At 35.1% G+C, this 23,428-nt stretch overlaps 1 protein-coding gene across 5 annotated transcripts in view; it reads right to left on the bottom strand.

The window, feature by feature from the left end:
* Window positions 1–23,428, bottom strand: part of URI1 (URI1 prefoldin like chaperone) — a 133,652-nt gene that overhangs the window by 30,434 nt on the left and 79,790 nt on the right. For 2 of the 5 annotated variants that reach the window (XM_069082581.1, XM_069082578.1), the window contains one exon: window positions 2,809–2,843. The exons of the other annotated variants lie outside the window; for them this stretch is intronic. In XM_069082581.1, coding sequence (XP_068938682.1) covers window positions 2,809–2,843 — 35 coding nt within the window. The remainder of the gene's footprint in view (window positions 1–2,808; window positions 2,844–23,428) is intronic. 5 annotated transcript variants of the gene reach the window in all.

Genomic DNA, 23,428 nt, shown 5'->3' with positions numbered 1-23,428 from the left:
TTTGTCTCAGTTTCCTCACCTTTAAAATGGAGATTATAATAGTACCTACTTCTCAGGGTTGCTGTGAGGATCAAATAAGATAATCATCGTAAAGCACTTAATACAATACCTGGCACATAGCAGGCACTATATAAGTATCATTGTTGTCACTATTATTATATAAACCTATTATCAACAGCATGTCACCTCTAGAAAATTTGGAATATTGAACATTACTATCTCCTATACTTGTAAAATAAAAATAACAAAACTGTTTCTTATGGAAGAAAACGAATAAAATTTTATTATAAAATAAAGCTATACCATGCTATAGTTCCCTCAATTATCAATAAGAGAAAAGCAGTGACAATGGTTAGTAAATAAGATTTTCTCAGTAGATTCATCTTCCTAATTTGATTTTGCTTACAATCTAGACTTAGTTTGCATTCACTGAATACAGACTGGTTGGATGGTAAATGTAGAGAGTTTAGGAGTGTGGCAAGGAAGAAAACTTCACTGAGTATGGTTCAAAAAGTAATTATAGTTACACAATTCAGAACTGCCTATCAAACCTTTATTTTCCCTACCAGGTGCCATATAATATTTGAAAAGGCCTTTGATGGGTAAAAGTAATGATTTAAATAGTGACAAATATCTATTCCTTAAAAGAAGATTTAATCATCAGAAATAGTCTAATGTCACCTACACCAAGTCTGGTGAATAAGGTGGATGGTAAAACTAATACATTTTTGCCTGAAAGAGGATTTCACAAGAAATATGTGTGCTAGAGTACTATCATGAAAAAAAAAAAAGCTAATCATTGGACCAAAGATCTCTCCTTTTGTATCAAACTGAATCTCTCAAATACTTAAGAACTTCTACATAATGAACCTGATTAACGGTTTCTCCTTGGTAGAATGAATCCTACATGAACAGTAGCACTGATATCAAAGCAAAGAAAAAATTAACAGTTTCCTCATTTTTGTTTTTAACATATAAACTTTCTTGGTTCTCAGAAATTTTGGAATTTTCCACTGAAAGCTTTGAAGTCATATTTACAGATGATACTAAACAGACAATGTTTCATAACCATGAAATTCAATTTAAGATCAAAATATACCAAATTTAATCTTAAATAATGTATATACAATGCTCTGTAAACCTTAAAGCATTATTTTACTATTAGCTTTTATCAGCTATTATCTTCATTTTTCTTCTCTTATTTTTGCATTGGTAACACCTTTGAGGCAACTTTATATATTCTATTATCCAGATTTATTTCTTATATTACAAATTTGAATGCCACATTTTGATTGATCTTATCAACCAGTGCCTCATGATGATCATCTTTCTCCATTTCTTTGAACCATTTATGCCAGTTAGAACTCATACCCTTGGTATTACCTCTTCTCCATATGACTCAACATATACTACTGTTGCAGATATGCTTTAACCACACCAAATTTGATACTTTTCCATACCAAAAAAGAGAAGATTCATTTTTATGCTAATAAAGATTCATCTATACAGAAAAGCTAATGCTAAACTAGCTAACCTTGAAAGAAGTTCTATTACTCTAAAAATAGATTTCTAACAAATGTGAGGGATTAAAAAAAAATAAAAGATTCATTCCTAAGCCAGGAATTTGTATTTCAAGTATTAATCTAGTCTAAATTTATATGGAAGAGTCATATAAGGGGTTCCAAAACAAAAGTACATTACAGAAATGTTGACAGATTTAACTGTAGCACCAGTAGATACAATGAAAACACCGCTCTTATTGAAAATTAATGCAGCTTTTGAATATATATGTAGAACTTATTAGTTTTAGATTATTTTCTGCAAGCAAATAGTAAAAATTTAATACGATGATGTAGACAGATTGCACTGATTTTTTAACCCTTATCCACTGCTTGCAGACTATGAGCATTTAAACCAAAAAAACATTTGATATACACTAACTATAAATTATTTCCTTGGAGATCTCTCAGGCATGAAGAAAAAGCCTCTTAAAATAAATTTAAAATATTATATGCTTGATGGTGTATAACCAAAGGTTTAATCTCACCACTAAAGGGGGCAGTTCTTATGATTCTGCAATAATCCTGCAGACAATAATCAGGACAGCTCCCGTTGTTCTCTCAGTAAAAGCTTGGTAAACACAGCAAGGCTATATTGTAATTTGATATCTATAAGATCAACTGCTATACCTCATGGTAATCAAAAGATTTCATTCTCCCTTAAATAGGGTATCTTCCTCAAATGTCATGTGTTATTTACCAAACATGTGTCCTATTAACCATAGATAGGCACATAAAAAAACAAGTAATCCGTAACCTCACCTTTCCAGTAATCCCCCTCCACCAAATCTCTTGTCCTGGGAGAATGCTGAGGTGGAGCAGAAATATGCAAAATTTCCTAAACTTAAAAAAAAATGTATCCCACCACATTTGCTTATTCAAAAAACAAAAGAGAATTCTATATTCTCTACCTCATAAGAATTTTTCTCAAAATAGATCATTTCTAAGGTTAATCAAATTCAAAAAATGGTTCAGTATTCTTTCTATAATATTGTTTGTTTTACTGTTAAAAAGAGGGCAATTATAAGAAAAAATATTTCACTGGACTTCAAAACATCTGAGCAGACACTGTAAGCAAATAAACCTCTCAAAAGGATAAACCACAATAAAACAGCAACATAAAAATTATCATTCAATACCTAAAAATAAGAAAATTCAAACAGTATAACAATTATTTTTTACTTTGCTAAAACACAAGTAGGTTACTTCGTCAGTATTTTACATATGTAATCAAACAGTTTTCACTTACCAATGCTGGATCTTTTCTTGGCAGCCAGTGACCACCTGTCATTAAAACAGATAACTGCTCATGAAAAAACAAGGTTCAGCACACAGCTGCAATGTCACTGTATCAGAAAACTACAACAGCAGCTTCACAGATTTCGCAGCATCTCTGTGGACATTTTTATTTGTCAATGCACTGGGAAGTGAATGTTAGTGTTTAAGCAGTGTACTCTATCACAACATTCGAATGCAGGCTGATAACTGCAGGACAAATTACAGCTTTCCATTTCATATTGGGGCACAATACCTGCTCCATAACCATTCAGTGACATGATATAAGATAACTGGGATTTTGCACAATCTATACACCTATTTTCGATGTTACATATTTTGTAGAATACAAAAATGTTATAAATAACAAGATACCAATGGAATATCTACATTTCCTCAGTAAGAAATAAATAAGACAGTAGTGAAACTGTTTTACTTATCAGTACCATCTCCAAGTATTTTGACCTGTAATTTTTATTCTGAAGTATTAAAAATGAATTCACCAATTTTCAAGAATATATATTTAGGATAAACACATACTTTGAACAGCCCATTTTTTTTCCCATGAATTCTTAAACCTAGATTCCTAAAGAGACTAAACACAAATCTTAGAATATTTCTAAACATAACATGTAGCCAATTAAAACTATTCCTACGTTATACTCTGGCTATAAAAAACAAGCACAAAAGGTACTTGTTTTCCTAATTCAGTTGAATTAGAATCATCTCTTTAAAAAACAAAACAAAAAATGACCATGCTTGATTACAGTAAAGCTCTCCCAAAATTTTCTAAAAGGTATGCCCAAACATGACTCAGATAACACTAACCAAAAGCATCAGGAAAACATATGAATAACAGTACTGAAAAACTTAAGACCCTTTTTTCCTATACTTTTACCTATCTAACTTAACAATGCCAAGAACTTCAACAGTATGATCCTTACTTAACAAATAAAGAAACTAAAATAATAAAAACAATGCTAAAATGGCATCTAATTTGAGATACACCACCTGGTATCTACCAAGATGTGTTCAATATATTTCATCCCAAACTACAAGAATTTTTTAAGCTTCCTATTAAATTCCTACATTTTGACAATTCTTAACACAAATGTCCCCTTTTACTATCTTTTAAATACTGAGGCAGCAATACTATTTTTAAAATGCTATAATCATAGACCTAATCATAGTACTAATTCAGAATAAAAAATCAGCTTTAAAATGAAGCCTTCCCAGTAAGTATCAATCATGTAGCAACACTTAATAACAGTGGTAATATATAATAGAGTACTGGCTTTACATCTGGAAGAGCTAGGCTAAAACCACATCAATCCATTTCACTGTTTCAGATTTGGTGGTGATTATAAAATAGACAAACAGAATTAAGTGTAAATTGAAAAAAAAGAAATCTTTATGAAATCCTTCTTAAAAGTTCCTATTTAATTGGCCCATTAAAAGATGAGAGCAAAAATAAGACAGGATGCTTTCCATTCTCAATGCATGTCTTTCCATGCATGAAGTGAGCTAAAAGCACAAAAAGAAAAGCCCTGCAAACCATAAGAGCAGCATGTTCATTAACCTCTACATGATAATCCTTTCGTAGCTGCATATTAACTAGTTACATATTCATAATCATTTACATTATTTAAAGGACCTTCTATGAAATTTTCTAGGCTATATCCATTAGCAACAATGTTAAAGGTTATAGAAGATAGTCTACTTAATGTTTCCAAGAAGACTTTTTAATTAGTAAATATGTAAATTGGGTACATATGCTTTTAAATGTTTAAAAAACAAGTCATTGGTTGGGATACCATATGCTATTTCTATAACCCTATATCCTGTCCCCTTTTCCTTCCCCCAAAAGGAGGACACCAATCAATTTTAATTTCATTTTTCCTTATTGAAATAATAAGCGAACAGATACTAAAGGGTAGTACAAAGAATAACTTATTTAGTGTTTCTCAGAAGAACAATTTACCACCAAAAACATTCCCTTACATACACTTAGGACTAAAGTTATCTATTAATGAGATAAAGTATTTACAGAATCAGATGATAAAGCATTAACTAAAAGTAGCCTAGAGGAGACCAAATTCTGAGAACTGAGAAAGGTATCACTAATACTGACCAAATAAATTTCCCAAAGGGGAATTAAAAAGATAAAGGGGAAAAAAAGACTTTCTGATAAATATTTTGAATAATCTTTTTTATGTTTGATGTTTTTGGCAACATATTTTGGGGGTAATGGGAATGTTATTTTGTTTGGGGTCAGGATTTTTTTTTTAATTACTCTTCTTACAACGCTGCTGCCTAAGAAAAAATGTTTCAAGAAGGAAAATACATGACACCTAAGTATAACCGATTTGAACAGTAACAACCACTTGATTTCTTGATGAAATTTAAATAATTTCATGAAACCTCAACTCATTTCTTCTTAAGGGGAACACAGGTTTATTCGTTTACATATAAAAATAAACACAAGTGACTTAATTGTAGAAAAGCAATTATTGCAATTTTCAATTTGTTTGCACAAATAGCTATATCATTTGGCAATAAAGTGTAAGACTGATTTTGTGTCAAACATAGAAATCTATTTTATTACTTGGTAGTCAACATATATATTTTATATTTATATATAAATGATTGTTACATGAAGTGTCACTAGGAACAATTTGATTTTTAAAAGTTAAATCCTGCCAAATGTGCATATCTACTCTATTTTCCTTAATGTGAAAGCTTTTTAATCATTTTGCACTAAGAAGTTACAAGTAACTGCTGCCTAAAAAAATCATTCAACCATATAAAACTGAACGATTATCTTCTATGTGGTTACACATTCAACCAAAGATTTCATTGTGTAGTAGAACCACTGCAACATGAAGCCAGAAGATAAAGGTTTCAGTATCAATAACTTCACCATTTATAAACTATATAGCTAACTGCCTTAATGTCATTTCCCTTCTTCTAAATCTGTTCCCTCACCTATACAATGGGAAAAACAATAATTGTGCTGCCATAAAGGGTTAAAGGAAAACACTAAAAGATTTAAGAACCCCTCATATGATTTCAGTGGCATGGGTCTTCCCTCTAAAGCAAATCTCAATTCATCCCTATCTTTTAGATGATAAGATTTACAAATGGAATAGGTCTCAGGAATAATCACCTCTCCTTTTATAGATAAGAAACCTGGGGTCCAGGGAGGAAAAGTGACCTTACAAGGTCATGTGGACACTAAGTGGCAGAGTTAAGATTTAAACCAAGGTCCTCTGGCTCCAAAATTCGGTCTTCATGATCACTGTGCCACACTTTCCCACTCCCACTCACCACTGCCACCATACATACACAAATAAATTAGTAGTCACAATCTTCTAATGATGAACCTTCTCAAACTTGGCCGAGCTGATCCTCAGAAGGCCAACCCATCTTCCAATTTGGCAGTTCCTGCCAGAGCTTGTACTTCACTTATCTGTCTATAGTATGAGAATCCAGAGTAAGATGCCCTCTACCCCTGCTGGGTGGAAATGAGACCTATGACTTCACTGATATAACAAATGCCCTCTTATCAATACAAATCAGCATCTGTTCTGCAACTCAGTCTTAGAGACACCTACAAACATATTAAAATACATAATTATCACTAAGAATATCACTTTACTAAGAAACAACCTTGTAGCTAAATTCATGAAAGATTTTATTTACAAGCCCACAGAAAAGTAAAAATGTCTCTATTACACCTTACAAGATAGTTCAATTCAAACACACAGAAATCAACCAGTTTTGGTGTACCTGTGTTGTATATGTATGTACACACACACACACATATACACATATGTAAATAAAAATAAGTGCATACACATGTGTATATGTTCAAGGACCACAAGGGGGCATCGACCTATGAGTTTTCCATGCTAAATACAATACCACATTAGTACCACATCAGGAAAAAAAAAAAATCAGGACACTCTACTTAGACAAGTTCAAAATGACATATGTCTTTAAATGATGTGCATCTCTTCCAAAGCTATTTAAAAAATTTTTTCAATTATTCCTTAAAGGCCTGAGTTAATAAAATGCTAGTTTTTGTACTATTTTGATTGAAGTTTTCTGTAATTAAATGGTTTGACTCTGTCAAACGTGTATACTTAGTACTGACCTTATAATCTTTGTTTTTAAAATTGCTACTTAAAAGGATATTTCACCAATTAACTGAGACATTTTATTACCAAAACTTTAGATACATTTTGGTATAAGTGAAAAATATTTTAATTGATATTTCTGCAAAGAATAATGCTTTGACAACAGAACTAAAAGACAGAATGTTCATTACAATAAGCTTGTAGGCATTTTTTTTTTAACCATGACATAGGTTTAAAAAAAATCATCAATTTAAAGTAAATCACTTTCTGTAAGTATATGCTGCTAAGGGGACATTTGCTCAAGTACTGAGAACATTTTGATGATGTGGAAACCCTCCTTATAACACTCATTTTTCTCCAAAATTTACCTTTTTTCCCCTCCAAAACTGACCTTTTTTTCCTCCAAAATTTTTAAATCAAATTCAAAATTTCAACATTTATCTAATGTATGTCTTTTATTCTATTGGGTTTTCTCTTTTGTGAACAGCAGATTCTCTGAGCATCCAGGTATGCCTATGCCTAGTTTCCTTTAACATAAATAAATTTCTGACTTCATCTCTCCTCTTTATATAGTACCTTACTCCCTGTGTTTTCTACACAGAATCTGTCTTGTATTTCACATACCTGGATTGTGTAAATGTATATATCTTGCTATATTCCTCTAAGAGTAAAGATAAACAGATTTTAATAGGAAAGGTTTCTAATCTTCTTTGGATAAATAATTCAATTATCTACAAATCAAACTGACTATAAAGATGTAAGTCATATTTACTATTAAATCAAAAACATGGAATAAAACTTGACACCTTTAACTATTAACACTATTAAGAGTAGCAACCCAACCTAGGAAAGGTAATTTGTTTTGTCAAGAAATCACTAGATTGACAGTAGCTCTAAATGTACTATTTACAAATTCTTAAAGTATTGCTGAGTATCAGAGGCAATGTGTGACAAGTGTACCAAACAGTAACACTCAATAATGTTAAATGCATCATAACCTAAATTACTACAGGTCAAGAGTAAGTTCACTTAATAGATGAGCAAAACTTCACAACATAATGAAGAGAACAGTAAATAGGTCAGGTTACTTACAGCTTTGTTACCTATCAGGCTGAAGGTATTAATATGAAATAAAATTAATAAAATTAAATCTAGAATAAAAATTAAAAATATTAACATGAAATATAATATAAAATCCAAAATTTAGAAAAATCAAGGTATTATTATATCAAGTTGAGAAAAGGTAAAATAGACTGGGAGGTCTTTAATTTAGCTTAATCAATTATTACTAACATTCTTAAAATGCTAATAATTATAGGTTTTCAAGTGTGCTAATTTAGTGACAAAGTTATACATTTCTATTTGAGCTGCTGGTAGTTAAAATTAACCATGCCGGGGTGGCTAGGTGGAGCAGTGAGCAAGAGTGCCAGCCCCTGGAGTTTGGAGGACCCAGGATCAGTTCCGGCCTCAGATATTTAACACCCACACACACACACAAAAAAAAAGCTGGCCGTGTAACCTTGAGCAAGTTACTTAACCCCAATTGCTTTGGGGGGAAAAAAATTTAACTGTGCCTCTGTAGCTAATAGTGGCCAGTTAATGCTTATGTTTACTACTGACTAGACTTCAGGGATGTTAAGCAATCGAGATATACAGTGACTTAGTTCCATTTATTAAAGCAGTTATAAGTCTGTGAGTTTCTTGAGAGGCAATCTGGTATAGTAGACAGAGCACTGGGACTGACATGAAAAGAGCCCTGAGTTCAAGCACACCTCTCACACATAACTAGGTGCATGTCCATGGAGAATCAGTCACTTCAACCTCATATTTAGTTTACTCATCTGTAAGAAATAAACAAACATTTATAGTACAAACATTGGGAGGGGGGAGTTGTGAGGATCAAAGGAGATGTGCGTAAACTTTTCAGTACTTTGCAAACTTTAAAATGCTAAATGTCATTTGTTATTGTTATTTATTTGAATAGTTCATTTAGCTCACAGGCTAAACTGAACTAGATTGTTCATCTAATTCAACCCCTCATCTTACAGATTTATAGATTTTATAAATGAGGAAAGAGAAGCTTTGTTAAGCCACTAAATGGCTGATAGAGGAAGTTTCTTCATCTAGGAATTCCCTATATCAAATAATCACAGGTTCAGTCACTATCCCCATTCCTATCCTTAAAAAGCAGAAATCTGAATTATCTAAATGAAATAAGGTTCTGTAAGTTTCAAAATTCTCTGAATGTTATTTAACAGCAATCACAAAATCTAACCTTAGGCAGGGTGCAAATGTTTAAGTCATAGATCACAGGCTTATCAAGGCAACAGAGTGTAGAGAATTAAGTACAAATTCATCATCAATATCAGAAAATCTCAAAATAAATGGCCTATTGACAATGGGTCACTTGTTTCATTTTTACATATGGACAAATACATTTTTTTCCTTAAAATAAATTCAAATTTCTTAGAACACATAGTCCTTAAAATGAGGTTGGCCTACAAGATCTCTAAGATCCTTTCCAGTTCTAAATCGATGACTCCTGATCCCAAAAGGGGAAAAATAGACCAATTCACAAAGAACTTTCAAGTCACAGGATTAAGTAGAGCTCAAAGGAACACCTTAGATCAGCTATTCAAACCCCTCATTTTACATATGAGAAAAAAACACTGAGGCCCAGTGATGTTTATTAACTTGTTCTTGTCATACAGTAAGTGGCAAAGCTAAGACTGAAACCCAAGTCCTCTAAATATACATGAAGCATTTTTTCCATCATATGTAATAAAGTTTAAATCCCTCACCCTAACATTCAAGAGTCTCTACAATCTAACAGACTCCAAGAAAAAGGAAAATACCTTTCCATCACTCTGGGTCTCATGCCTCTGGGAAAGGGGAGTAACAGGATTCTTTTGGCTCCCAGTACTAGTCCCTAGGTCTGAACTGCCTAAGGCCCTAAAATGACTCCATCCTTAGGACAAATCCTAGTGGGCAATAAAACCTATCAGAACTCATTCCCTAATGATTAACTTCCTCCCCACCCCATAACCGTCACCTTACCAATGATTAGCTGTCACACTGTCTGGCACAAGTCTATGCAATGCCCTATTCTAAAGTTATCCTTTCCACTGCACTCTCTGGAATGCAGAAAACAAACATTCTTTCATCTTAAATCCTTTTTTTCCCCCACTAATTCCATTTTCTGGCTCTCACTGAGTCAAAGATACAAGCCTACCTGGCTTCTCTTTCTAGCACCTTTCCACTCATTTTCCCCCCAATTCACTTGCTGAGGGTAAAGGAGTTGGAACACTCTGCTCCACACATACCATCAAGACTTCCAGGTTCTCCCCTTCTACCACCACTTAGTACTACTTTCACATTCAACTCAATCCTTGTTGTTTACTCATTTCCAACTCTTTGTGACCCCATTCAGGTTTTCTTGGCAAAGATGCTGAAGTGGTTTGCCATTTCCTTCTCTAGCTCATGTTACAGATGAGGAAATTGAGACAGACAAAATCAAGTGACTTGCCCAGGGTTGCACAGATAGTGTCTGAGGCCAGATTTGAACTCACAAAGAGATGAGTCTTCCTGACTTCAGACCCAGGACTTTATACACTTCACCACCTTGGCTGCCCTGGCTCCCTGTCTGGGAATCAAACCTAGTCTCCCTTCTGACAGGCAGGGATACTCACTCCCTCCTTATCTAATTTCTGGTAGCTGTTGTCTACCTGCCTCCAGGACACAGCTCTTCTTTCCTCAATGTGCCTACCATAGTTCACGTCTCTTCTCTTTAACTCCTGCCCTCATACTTGGGGGCTTCAATACTGACCCTCCCCTAAACACCCTAACCTCATAGTTCCTCAACTTACTCATCTGACATGACCTATTCCTCCACTCCAACTCAGCCACACACAAAGATGGAAACCTACAAATACACTACTACTATTTTCATGAACTCTGAAATTCCCTTACCTAATCACAATCTATTTTCATTCTATGGCTTTCTCTGCTTCACAAAGCCACACCCTATTTTTTACCTCCAATCAGGGGCAAGGAGGTAGCTGGTGCAATGGATAAAGCCTGGAATCTGGCTTCAGACACTTGTTGTGTGACCCTGGGCAAGCCATTTACCCTGTCTGCCTCAGTTTCCTCATCTGTAAAATGAGTTGGAAAAGGAAATGGCAAACCACTCTGGTATCTTTGCCAAGAAAACCCCAAAGGGGGCCACAAAGAGTCAGAAATAAATGAACAAAAACAACCTCCAATCCTTTCCAGTTTTTTCCTGTTAGTTCTACACCCTTTTCCCTTCCCTATCTTGATCCCCTGGTGAATGCCCTGCCCAGTATCAGCCTTTAAATCACTCCTACCATCCACTGTAAAGATAGCTCTCAAACACTGAAAAAAGCTGGAGAAAATCACAGAACAGTACTGATTAAGTCCACTACAAATTTATGCTTTGTAACTTCAATCGGGCCTTCAGTGCAGCAGAGATTCTTTTATACCTTCTTAATTAAATATTTCACCCAAAATAGCAGTTTTTTAAAACCCTGCCATCCCTCCTCAAACTTCCCATCCCTCCTCCCTCCCCACCCTTTTCAACTAAAAACTTTACCTCTTATTTTATAAGAAAAAAACCGGCCATTCCCCAAGAGTGCCTTTTTCTTCCGCCTCCTCCTTCACATCAAAAAATGTCTTCTGAGGGGCGGCCAGGTAGCACAGCGAGTAAGAGCACCGGCTCCAGTGTTGAGATAGACCTGGAGATCGAATCCCGGGCTCAGACACTTAGCAACCACCCAGAAATACCTGGCTGTGTAACCTTGAGCAAGTTACTTTAACCCTGATTGCTCAATAAAAAAAAAAAAAAAAGAAAAATGTCTTCTGCAATCATCTCCTCCTTCACACATTTCAAATGAAGAGTAGGCCCTTCTTAGGAGGAAGAACTCATCTACATGCACAAGCAATCTCCTTCCATCTTGTATTCTCCAGCAGATTACTCCTCTACCACCCCTATCCTATCATTTATCTTAAATCTCTTCCTCTCTACAGGTTGCTCTCCTACTGCCTACAACATGTCTCCTCCATTCTCACAAACCCTTTATTGATTGAGCTATCTCTACCAGCTGTCACCCCACATCTCTCCTCCCTTTGTGACTAAACTGCTCGAGGCATCTTTAGTTGGTGCCTAGATTTTCTTTTCTCTCATTTTCATCTTCCTTCAGAGTCTAGTTTCCAGTCAAAACTGTTCTCTCCAAAGTTACTAACAATCTCTTCATTGCCAAATCTAATTAATTCTTTTCAATCATCACCTTCTTGGACATTCCAAACCTTCAACTCTATCCAGCACCCTCTTCTCCTTAATACCCACTTTTCTAGGTTTTCATGACATTACTCTCTTCTGGTTCTCCTCCACTTTCTAACCACTCCCAAGTCTCCTTTGCTGGATCCTATTTCAAATCATGCACATTAACCATAGGTGTCCTAAAAGGGCTGTTCTGGACTCTCTTCTCTTCTCAAGCTACACTATTTCACTAGTTTATCCCACCAGTTGCCACACATTCAATGATCATTTCTATGATTTGAGAATCAACCTATGTAGTCCAATCTCTCTTCTGACCTGGTCCAGCCTCACATCTCCAAATGTCTACTGGATGAACATCTCAAATCAGATGTTCTATAATCATCATAAAGTCAATATTTCCAAAACTGAACTCACTATCTTTCTCCCTAAATCATTCCCTCTTCCTAACTTTCCAATTACTGTCAGAAATACCACCGTCTTCCTAGTCGCCCAGGATCCTCCCTCTTTCTCACCTCACCATAGCAGATCTGTCAACAAGGTCTGTCAATTTTACCTCTAGAACCTCTCTCAAATATGCCCTGCCCTTATCGCCTCTGACAATGCCATCACCCTGATACAGGCCCTTATCACCTCATACCTGGACTATTCCAATAGCCTGCTGGTAGGTCTCCCTGCCACAAGTCTATCCCCACTCCAGTTCATTCTCCACTAAGAAGCCAAAACGATCATCCTAAAAAGCGAACCATGACCAACCACGTTGCACACCATACCATCACACCACTCCCTCATTCAATAAAACTCTAATGGCTCTCTATTACTTCCAGGATCAAATATAAAATCCTGTTTGGTATTAAAAGTTTTCATAACCTCCTCTCCCAACCTTTCTAGTTTTCTTACACCTAATAAATACCACCTCCTCCATGTACAATTTGATCCAATGACTCCTTACTGTTCCTCAAATAAAAACACCCTACCCTCCCACCTCCAGGCATTTTCACTAGCTAACCCCCAAACCAGGAATTATCTTCTTTCTATCTACCCTCCTGGCTCTCTTCAAGTTCCAGTTAATATTCCACCTTTTATAGTACGTCTTTTCCAAGTCCTCTTAATTCTGGTCCCTTCCTTCTATTGGTTATTTTCAATTTATCTTGGATATGTTATGTTTGTTTGTACACAGTTGTTTGCATGTTTTCTCCTCCATTATACTGTAAGTTCCACTGTGCTTAGCACATTGCCTGGCACACAGTAGGCCCTTAATAAATATTTGCTGATTGCTTCCAACCTACTCATCAAGTTTGTTTTACTATTCCTCTTTAATTATTTTACATGTGACTTATACACGACCTCCATGCTGTGTAATTCCCTGAATTCCTATTGTTCTTAATCCACAAATCCTGCTCATCAACATCCCTCTCAGTACTTTCCATTTCACTATGATGGATTTATGTAGTGCTTCTTTCACTCTCCACCTGTTTCTTTTCCTGCCCTTTCTCATTCTGTACCTTTGCAATACTATTCCCCATCCTCAGAATAGATATCATCCTCTATTTCTATCTGCTGAAGTTCTTCTGTTAATTAAAGGGCCAACTCCAAAACTACTTCCTCCATGAAGTTTTCCCAGTCTTCCCCTTAGAAAATGATTTCTCCTTTCTCAGAGAAAATCAGTCACAGATGTGATTGCTGGTATAACTGAAGCCACACAAAAAAATTACATTAAAAGATTCCTAAATTCTTTTCTCAAAATTAAATCTAAAAGAAAACTGATCAACTTCTATTTTCCTTTTCAACATAAATGTGTCACAAGACAAGTGAAGGAGAAATAACCTATGGAGGAGAAATCAGCTAATAATAAGTATTGTTATTTTGGACAAGTCACAAACTCCCAGTTTCTTAATTTACTGAAAAAGGAAGTTGGACTAGATTTACTTCAAATCTCTTCCACTCTAAAATTCTACAGCTTTATAAATTCAGGAACACCTTAGGCATCTGAACTAGTCAATAATAATTATATATAATACTTGGCTTCCTTATTAGTAAATTATATTACCTTGGAAGCAATATAGGATTGAGAAGACTCAATACTGATACTCCAGTATCAGTTCTAAAACTTCAGTTAAATTACAAACTCAAAGCCTCAGTTTCCTCATCTATAAAAATAGGGAAATAAGATTAATAACAGTTGCACTGTCTACAAGTCTAATAAAAGCATTTGAACTGTTATCATTACCTAATTCCCTATTCTGAACAACGAAAAGTATCCTATCTAGTCGGCTCAATTATAGGTATGTTAGCTGTGAGATTAAAATTAAGTCGCAAGTATCACAATCAATGCCTTTATCTCAGATCACTGAAACTTAAAAATTTTGCCAAGGAATTCGTTGAGACTATGTGTGAGAATTAATGACCCACTTCATTAATCTTCTGTTCAAAATAAAAGCATCTACTCAACAAACTTTCTACACTGAGTAGCAGGGTAGGAAGGAATAGTTGGATTTGGTGGAAGGATGTCAAGTGGTAGAGAATGAAAAGAGGTTATATAATATGTTTGAAAAAGAAATTCACAATAAAAAAGGGAATAAATTTGCTCCTTTTACTCATACTCTGATGTTTTGCCCATTAATCCATAAATGAACTATCAGGATCTTCTTTATACATGTACACAGGACAAACAAAATTAGGAGGTGATTAGGAAACTCAAGATACCTCAGATGACATCTTCCAGTTCAGCACTTGAATCAGTTTCCCAATATCTGAGCTTGGAACGGTGACATGGCAGGAGGGGCAGAGCTAAACCTAGATTTACCTTTTTTTTGATACTGCCATTCATATGCCATCAATATTAAGTCTAACATTCTAATGATGGAAGGGGATGATGCTCAGTACAACTGATTATTCATCACCAAAGCAATAAAATGACTGCCTAACAGGATCATACTAGAATGGGAATTGGTCATGCTACCAGCATACTTACTGAAGCTATATGAGTCATTTGGCCTATCTAGTCCTCAATTACAAAATGAGGACTATGAGAAATAGGTGGTAAGACAAAATGAGCTCATAGCTTTGAAAACACTCTGATACAAATAGGTAACACAGGATGGCAAAATAGTCAATAGTCAGTCAATAAACATTTTTAAGCATGTGCTATGCCAGGCACTACGCTAACCTCTAAGAATACAAAGAGGCAAAAGATAGCACCTGTCCTCAGAGTTCACAATATAATAGGGTATCTAACAAGCAAACAAATATGTACAAAAATGTAGGATACAAAGTAAGTAATTAAAACAGGGAAGGCAATAGAATTAAGAAGAGTTGGGAAAGTTTTCCTGTAGAAGATGGGATTTTAATTATGTTCACTAACCTCTAATCAAAATTTAACATTTCCTTCAATTATGCAGCTAAGTGGTGCTGTAGCAGCTATGAGAGATTCTGGATAAGTCACTTAACTTGCCTCAGTTTCCTTAGCTGTAAAATGGGGATAATTATAGCACCTATGTCACAGGGTTATTGTTAGAATGAAATGAGATATTTGTATGGTGCTTGGCACATAGCAGGCACTTAATAAATGTTTATTCTATTCCATTTTATTATAAATTTAACTAGCAAGATTTTTCTGAGAAGGGGTCATAGGTTTCCAACAATGAAAGGGTTCCCCATGACACACGCAAAAAAAGGTTAATAACTCCCATTCTAATCATAATTCTACCATTAAACTAGCTGAGTGACATGAGGCAAGTCACTTCCCTCTCTAGACTTCAGCTTGAAGTCTTTCAACTGAAAAAAGAGGTCAACCTAGATTGCTAAAATCCTATTCCAGATTATGATAGGATTAAAATCTATCGGTTTCCATAGAACAAAGATTTAGGTCCCTGCCAAGAGGGATTCATTTTCCCCAAAATTCAACAAAGGTATCTTCAGAACCTGATCTGGTGAATGTCCGAGACTATTCATTGGTCACCATTCCTTAGTAAGCAGAGACATTTACCTTAAGCTGAAAGCTGAAACTGAGCACTACTGGATGCTTGCTAGTAACTTTTCAATTTTTTCATTGATTGTTCACCTAAGAGTGTCTCATTTCACGCCAACATTAAACATGAATTAACAGAGTGCTGACATCAAGTCCATATTTAACACAAGTCAAACTATTATATCATCTAAACAAAAATATTATTCATTTAAAAAAAGTAGAAAACCATTTTGGTGAATATCACAAACCCTGATTTCTATAAATATGCAAGGTAATTTCCACATAATTTTCCTATTAAGAATGTAACCAGTTTTTGTACTTCACAACACATTTGCAATCTCAAATATGGATACCTTTTCCAATGATGCATATCAAATAAAATCTATCCATATCTTCCCATCCTGCACTACCTTGTCCATGTAAATCTATAAATTTTCCACAAAGCATTTAATATATTGTCACTACCTTTTCTGATTATACATTTCCTACAGAGTCACATTCTGCTAGCCGTGTGACCTTGGGCAAGTTACTTAACCCCAGTTGCCCTCCAAAAAAAGCAAAAAAAAAAAGTCACATTCTGTGTGCAAATCATTGCTGGTAATAAACTACATCCTGTCTATACATACTAATTACCTTCACCTTGGGTCTCCTTCAATTTGAATTCATCAGAGATTAGGTGTTCCTTGATTCACAGCCATATAGAAAGAAGAAATTTGTTCAGTCCTGTGCAACTCTTCATGACCCCATTTTGGGTTTTCTTGGCAAAGATACTGAAGCAGTTTGCATTTCCTTCTCCAGCTCATTTTACCGAGAAGCTGAGGCAAAGTAGGTTAAGTGACTTGCCCAGAGTCATACAAAGCGTCTGAGGATAAATTTGAACTCTGAAAGACAAATCTTTCTGACTCCAGGTTGGGTGCTCTAACCACTTCACCACCTAGCTATTAGAACCAGAAGAAAGCTGGTATTAAAAAGATGGATTGTCAGGAAACAGATTGGGATCACTCAAGTGTTGCCACCAAATCAACAATATGGTAGCCTAGACACTTTCTCCAAAATCTATTCATTTTCAAACACCTCCTAAAAGAGACATGCCAGATGTAGAGCATTTAGTGCTTGAATCCATAGGGGGGGAAAGAACACCAAGAAGACAAAATCCTTATGAATTAATACTAAGAAACACTACTCACTTAACATCTCTACTGTACCAGCTTCCCAGGGGTGGGGAACTGCAGCCTCAAGGCCACATGTGGCTCTCTGAATAAATGCAGCCTTTTGAATGAATCCTAACTTCACAGAACAAATTCCTTTAATAAAAGGATTTCTTCTGTAAAACTTGGATTCAATCCAAAGGCCACACCAGAGGACCTAGAAGGACACAAGTGGCCTCAAGGCTGCAGGTTCCCTACCCCTGCTCCAAGCTCTTAACAGGGATGACCTATGGGACTGTTTTTGAAATCTATAAAGGAACACTCCACTTCCTGCTCATCCCCACCTAGTAGTCACATGAAGGGGAAAGGGAGTAAAAATGTTATCTTTTGCCTAGGGCAGCCTCTAGATTACAAACACCCAAGACCAACAGTAACTCTCTTTTTGGTATAGCCTTCTCATCTTCCCCCAACCCTGCAAAAAGTAGATAACACTTCAGAAAAAATTCATTTCTAACCCTAATTCTAGCAGGCACAAAAGGAAAGGAAGAGTGCCAAGGAAAGAACGGGGTCACTAAGTCAGGCCTAAAGGCAAAGCACTGAAGTTCAGCTAGGTCTAAGTCCTATCTACTCTACCCCTATCCTCAGAATCAGGGAACCCGAACAGCTGAATTTTAAATCCCACACCACAGAGGAAGCTGGTAAAATCTTGAAGCCCAGTCCCTAAGGCTATACACACCAGAAAATGGGGAAGGGGAAGAAATGTATCAGGAAAAGGATGAAAAGTTAAGATTAAAAAAAAAGGCCGAAACATCAAAGACTACGAGAGGAAAATTCAACAAAAACTCAGAGTACAAGCAAATAAATCAACAAAAGATTCCAAAGACTGGAAGGGAGAATGCATACTAAATCTTCAAAGAGATTACAAAATTCTCTTGATATTATAAGGCATAGGAAAGTGAACCAAGGCCTGATAAAAAATAAAGTTCTTTGGAATCCCAAGAGGGCACAGAGCAAAAAATTCCACAATGGTTCAACAGAAATGAAATAATTAAGAAAAGAAACTAAGAATAAACTAATAACTTTTTAGATAGAAGTAAAAAACTAAATTAGTAGATTAAATCTACCAATGGAGAGTTTCTCTAAAGCAGGACTTCTTGAACTTTTTCTCTACTTGAGACCCCTTTTCCCTTTTGGGCAACATTCACTGGTGCTGCATGACTTGAGGGCATGGGCAGTGGAAAGTGTGCAAGCTTTGTGTTCAGAACCAAGGCTGCAATGAAGTTGCACAATGCAACATGGGCAAGTGCTGCCAGAAACACCTCAGATTCATTAGGTGTTTGATTTTTAATTAATTTTTGGTCCTTGCACATTCAGTAACCTTTTACTGTTGCCAAATTTTTCTTATGGGGCTGTGTCCCACTGTAAGAAGCACTGCTCTAAAGAAATGAAAGACAAAGAGTTCATATATCTAGAAAAACTTCCTAAAAATTAAAACTGTCCAAAAGTGGAATGAGCTGCTTCAGCAAATGATGGACTCACCCTCAACAGAATATTTTCAAGTAGAGACTGGATGACAACTTAGGCTGGATGATAATGTGTTATACTTTCAGGTACAAGTTGTACTAGATTACCACTCAAGTCCCTATCAATTCTCAAATTATATGATTCTGTGGTATAGTAAAACAGCTTAATTTTTAAAATGTTTTTTAATAGAACCAAGAGAGAATAGACAATAATGTTAAAAAAAAAAAAAGAGTGGCATAAACCTGGCAAAGAGGAGAAAAATTCAGCAACATTAAGGAAATACAATCTCTATTCGAGCAATTAATGAAAATAAATTACCATATGTTTAGAGGCTATTTTTCTTTAAAGATAAACTGACCACCTGACTAAAAATTTTATTACGAGATTTTTCAAAAGCACAAAAAGGGAAAAATGATATAACGAGAACTTCAAAATATAGAAAAAGTGAAGGTGGGAGAGCAAAAATGAAGCACTAACATACTAAACCCCACAACCCCACTTCAGATGTATTAATTTTCTGGAACCAAACTGAAGCATACATAAGTAAGGAAATGGGAGATAGAAGACAGAAGGGTATAGGTGTTGTACCCTTATCAAATCCATGGGTGAGCAGTGAAGAGATGATGACTTTTATAGCCTCTCAACAAAAAGAGGGTTACTGGAGAATAGGAGAAGGTGGCCAAGACTGATCTCAGAAAAGGAAAGGGATGTACTGAGAAATCACCTCCTCTTTAACAATGAATGAATTAGGGGTGGCCAAGTGGCTCAGCGAGTAAGAGCACCAGCTCCAGTGTCGGGATGACCTGGGTCAAATCCGGACTCAGATACTCAGCACCACACCCAGAAATAACTGGCCGTGTAACCTTGAGCAAGTTACTTAACCCCAATTGCTTAAAAAAAAAAAAATGAATGAATTAAAAAACAAATCCTAGAAATGAACTACATGAACACAATAATGATGAAACAATGTGCCAAAATTTCTGAGAAAATTAGAGAGGAAAAATAAAATAAAATAAAAATATTTTAATAGGGTAAAAATTCTGAATATGCAATTTTAAAAACAAACCAATACCTGCAAAATAAGCAAAAAAAAAAGGGGGGGGGGAAGTCTTAAAAAATACACAAAATAGAAACCAAAAAAGACTAAAGAAATGGTTGAAAAGACAACAAAATTGAGGTCTCTTTAGACAACATAATTTATTTGGGGGTTGTATTTTTTTGCTTTTGGGGGGGCAACTGGGGTTAAATGACTTGCCCAAAGTCATACAGCTAGTAAGTGTGTCAAGTGTCCGAGGCCGCATTTGAACTCAAGTCCTCCTGACTCCAGGGCCGGTGCTCTATTCACGGGGCCACCTAGCAGCCCCCAGACAACATAATTTAAAATGCAAACAAAAATAACCCCCAAAAAAACTGACCAAGGTAAATTCACAATAAAAATGATCATATCCTACTACAGTTATATGCCAACAAAATTGAGAAACTCAAAAGAGAGGATTATCTACAAAAAATGAAAGTTACCCAAACTAACAGATGCATAAAAGTTAAAGTACAGTATATTCATTTAAGCTAAAAACCCTACAAAGTATGAGCACGGAGGGATATTTTAACACAATTACACGTATCGTATCTAAAAACCAAAAACTAACATTATATTATATAGGGAAACATTAAAAACTTTCCCAATAAAGTAAGAATGACCCTTTGCCTCCCATTGTTATTTGACATAGTTTTAGCAATGGCAGCAAAGGCAATGAGGAAAAAAAACATAGATATGTAGCTAGGCAAAGAGGAGATAAAACCATTCCTATTTTCTGATGGCAATAGTTTATGTAGAAAAATTAGGAAAATGGAAAAGGGGGAGGGGCTAGGCATGACCTTAGACACTTAACACTTACCAGGCATGTCACTTAACCCCAATTGCCCTGCCTTCCCACTTCCAAAAAGTCAAAAAAAGAAGAAGAAAGAAAATGGAAAAGAAATTAACTGAGACAACTAATAGTTTTGGTAAAGTTGCAGATTAATAAAATAAACTCACAAAAATCAAGGGCATTTTCCTACACTATGTAGCAATAACAAATCTAGAAGTTAACAGAAGTTATATTCAAAATAACTACAAAATGTATAAAATGCCCAGAACAAATTAAATCTGCTGAGGCAAATTTAATGTCTAAAATGCTTCTTAACAAGAAATTAAAAAAAATTTTTTTTTAAATTTAAGGGATATGTAGTGCATATCTTGGATAGACTTTGTCAACATAATAAAAATAACAATATACCAAAATTAATCTATACATTTAGTGCAATATCAACCAAACTATCAAAGGAATATTTTAAATAGCTAGATAAATTATATATTTAAATTTATATATAAATTAAATTTATATATAAATAGCTAGATAAATTATATATTTTGTTTCATATTAATTTTATGAAAATATATAAATCATAAAATTAATGAAAATATAGGAATAAATAATAAAATAAAGGAATAAAGATGGAATAATAGCATGTCTAGACCTCAAACTGAATTTAAAGTAGTAATTATCAAAACTACTTAGTACTGGTTTAAATAAGTAGAACAATTTAACAATGGAAGAGACAGGCAAAGAAAAATCAGAAAGAACCAAATTACTAATACTAAAAGAAATCCAAAACATAAACTCTCTACAGAAGAACATGTTTAATAAGAATTGCTAGGGAAAATGGAATGAAGTCTGACAGAAGTTAGGTTTAAACCAACTTTATATCCTATCACACAACAAATTAAAAATGGTCCAAGTGACTTGAATATTAAAGATAATATAAATTAAGACAAGAAATAGATCTGTACCATTCACAATTATGAGGAGGGAAAAGAGACAATTTCAAGGAACAGAAGCAATTACAAAAGACAAAACAGACCATTTTGATTACATGACAGGTGGTACAGCAAGCACAACAGCATATCCACACAGACCATGACACCCCAGGTTTCTAAGTTATCCGGGGTCCCTAGTATTCTGTCCTGCGAGAGACAGCAACAGAGTACCCTGAAAACCCAATATTCTAAACCTTAAAGATCCAGGAGCTCTGTATCTTCAACAGGTCAGCATAGGAAATCAGCAGACTTAGGGCAAAATCAAAAAAGGTAAACCACTTTACTCAAAAGCAAGCAGAAGCCTGGTCCTCCTAGCACAAAGGTCAATTCAAGAACTGAAGCTGGAGAGAGATAAGTAAATCAAAGAAGACACCAATCGATATAAAAAAAATCAGAGATCCCTAAGAGAAGCAAAGACTAACACCAAAACACCTGCAAGCATAGAAACAAAGAGGAAAAATGGATTTCCCACGAGGATCACTTGACTATCTAAAAAAAAAAAAATGAAGCAAGACATTAAAAAAAAAAAAAAATCAAAAGCTCTGGATGAAAGAATTAGAAAGAAAATAGCTTAGAACATAAAGTAATAAAACTTACCCTAGTAACCAGCTCCCTAAAAACTATAACAGACCAAAGTAAATTCAATGATTCCAAGAGGCAACAAGAAACAAGAGAACAATATCAAAATATTGAAAAAAATAGAAAATATATATCAAAAACTGCCTTGGAAAACAGAGCAAGGGAAAGGCAATTTAAAGATCACTAAACTCTCTGAAACTCCTAATTAAAAAAAAAAAAAGCCTGGACACTGTATTTCAAGAAAAAAAACTGAAAACTGCCTATATCTCTTAGAATTATAAGGCAAAGTGAAAATAGAAGGATTCTACCAATCCTCTCCTGTAAGAAACCCCAAAAGGAAAAAGTACCAGGAATGTCAAAGCCAAAGAAAAAGTCCTGAGGATAGACTGGTTCTGTTATGAGAGTTTTCTTAAGAATGGAAAAGTAGGGGCAGCCAGGTAGCACAGCGAGTAAGAGCACCGGCTCCAGTGTCAGGATGACCTGGATCAAATCCGGGCTCAGATACTCAGCACCACACCCAGAAATAATAACTGGCCGTGTAACCTTGAGCAAGTTACTTAACCCCGATTGCTTTAAAAAAAAAAAAAAAAGAATGGTAAAGTAAAGGAATACATTAGTGTAGAAGGAGGAAAAAAGAGAGAGAATTTGCTACATCTCCTAATTACAGTACATGAGGAAAAAGAATATACAAACACAAGGAAGGGGTGGCAGTAGCAAGCATTAGATTAAGCTCAAGCACATAAAACAAACAAGGGAGGGTTGAACACATACAATTTGGTGTAGAAAAACATCATCCTCAACAGGAAAACAAGTGTGGATGGAAAGGAGGTGTTAACAAGGAGAATAGTACTAAAAAGGGAATAGTAAATAGCAAGCAAAGGGAACTCCCTAATCCTCAAAGTAGGATTAAAAGTGAGAAAAGGGACAAAGCAAAGAACTAGAATTTAAGAGGATGATTATCAATTTGGGAATCGCTCAATAAACTGTAGTATATGAACAAAATGGAATGCTATTCTACCAAAACAAAAGACAGTTGCAAAGAATTCTGGATATTTTGAAGTGATACAGATTGAAATGAACAAAC

Source organism: Petaurus breviceps, unplaced genomic scaffold (genome assembly GCF_028583685.1).
Source record: "Petaurus breviceps papuanus isolate PSGF00001 unplaced genomic scaffold, PetGlider_PUasm1.0 171, whole genome shotgun sequence".
NCBI classification, from domain to species: Eukaryota; Metazoa; Chordata; class Mammalia; order Diprotodontia; family Petauridae; genus Petaurus; species Petaurus breviceps.
Note: the sequence above shows the minus strand (reverse complement) of the source record. Positions and strands in the feature narration are given on the sequence as shown.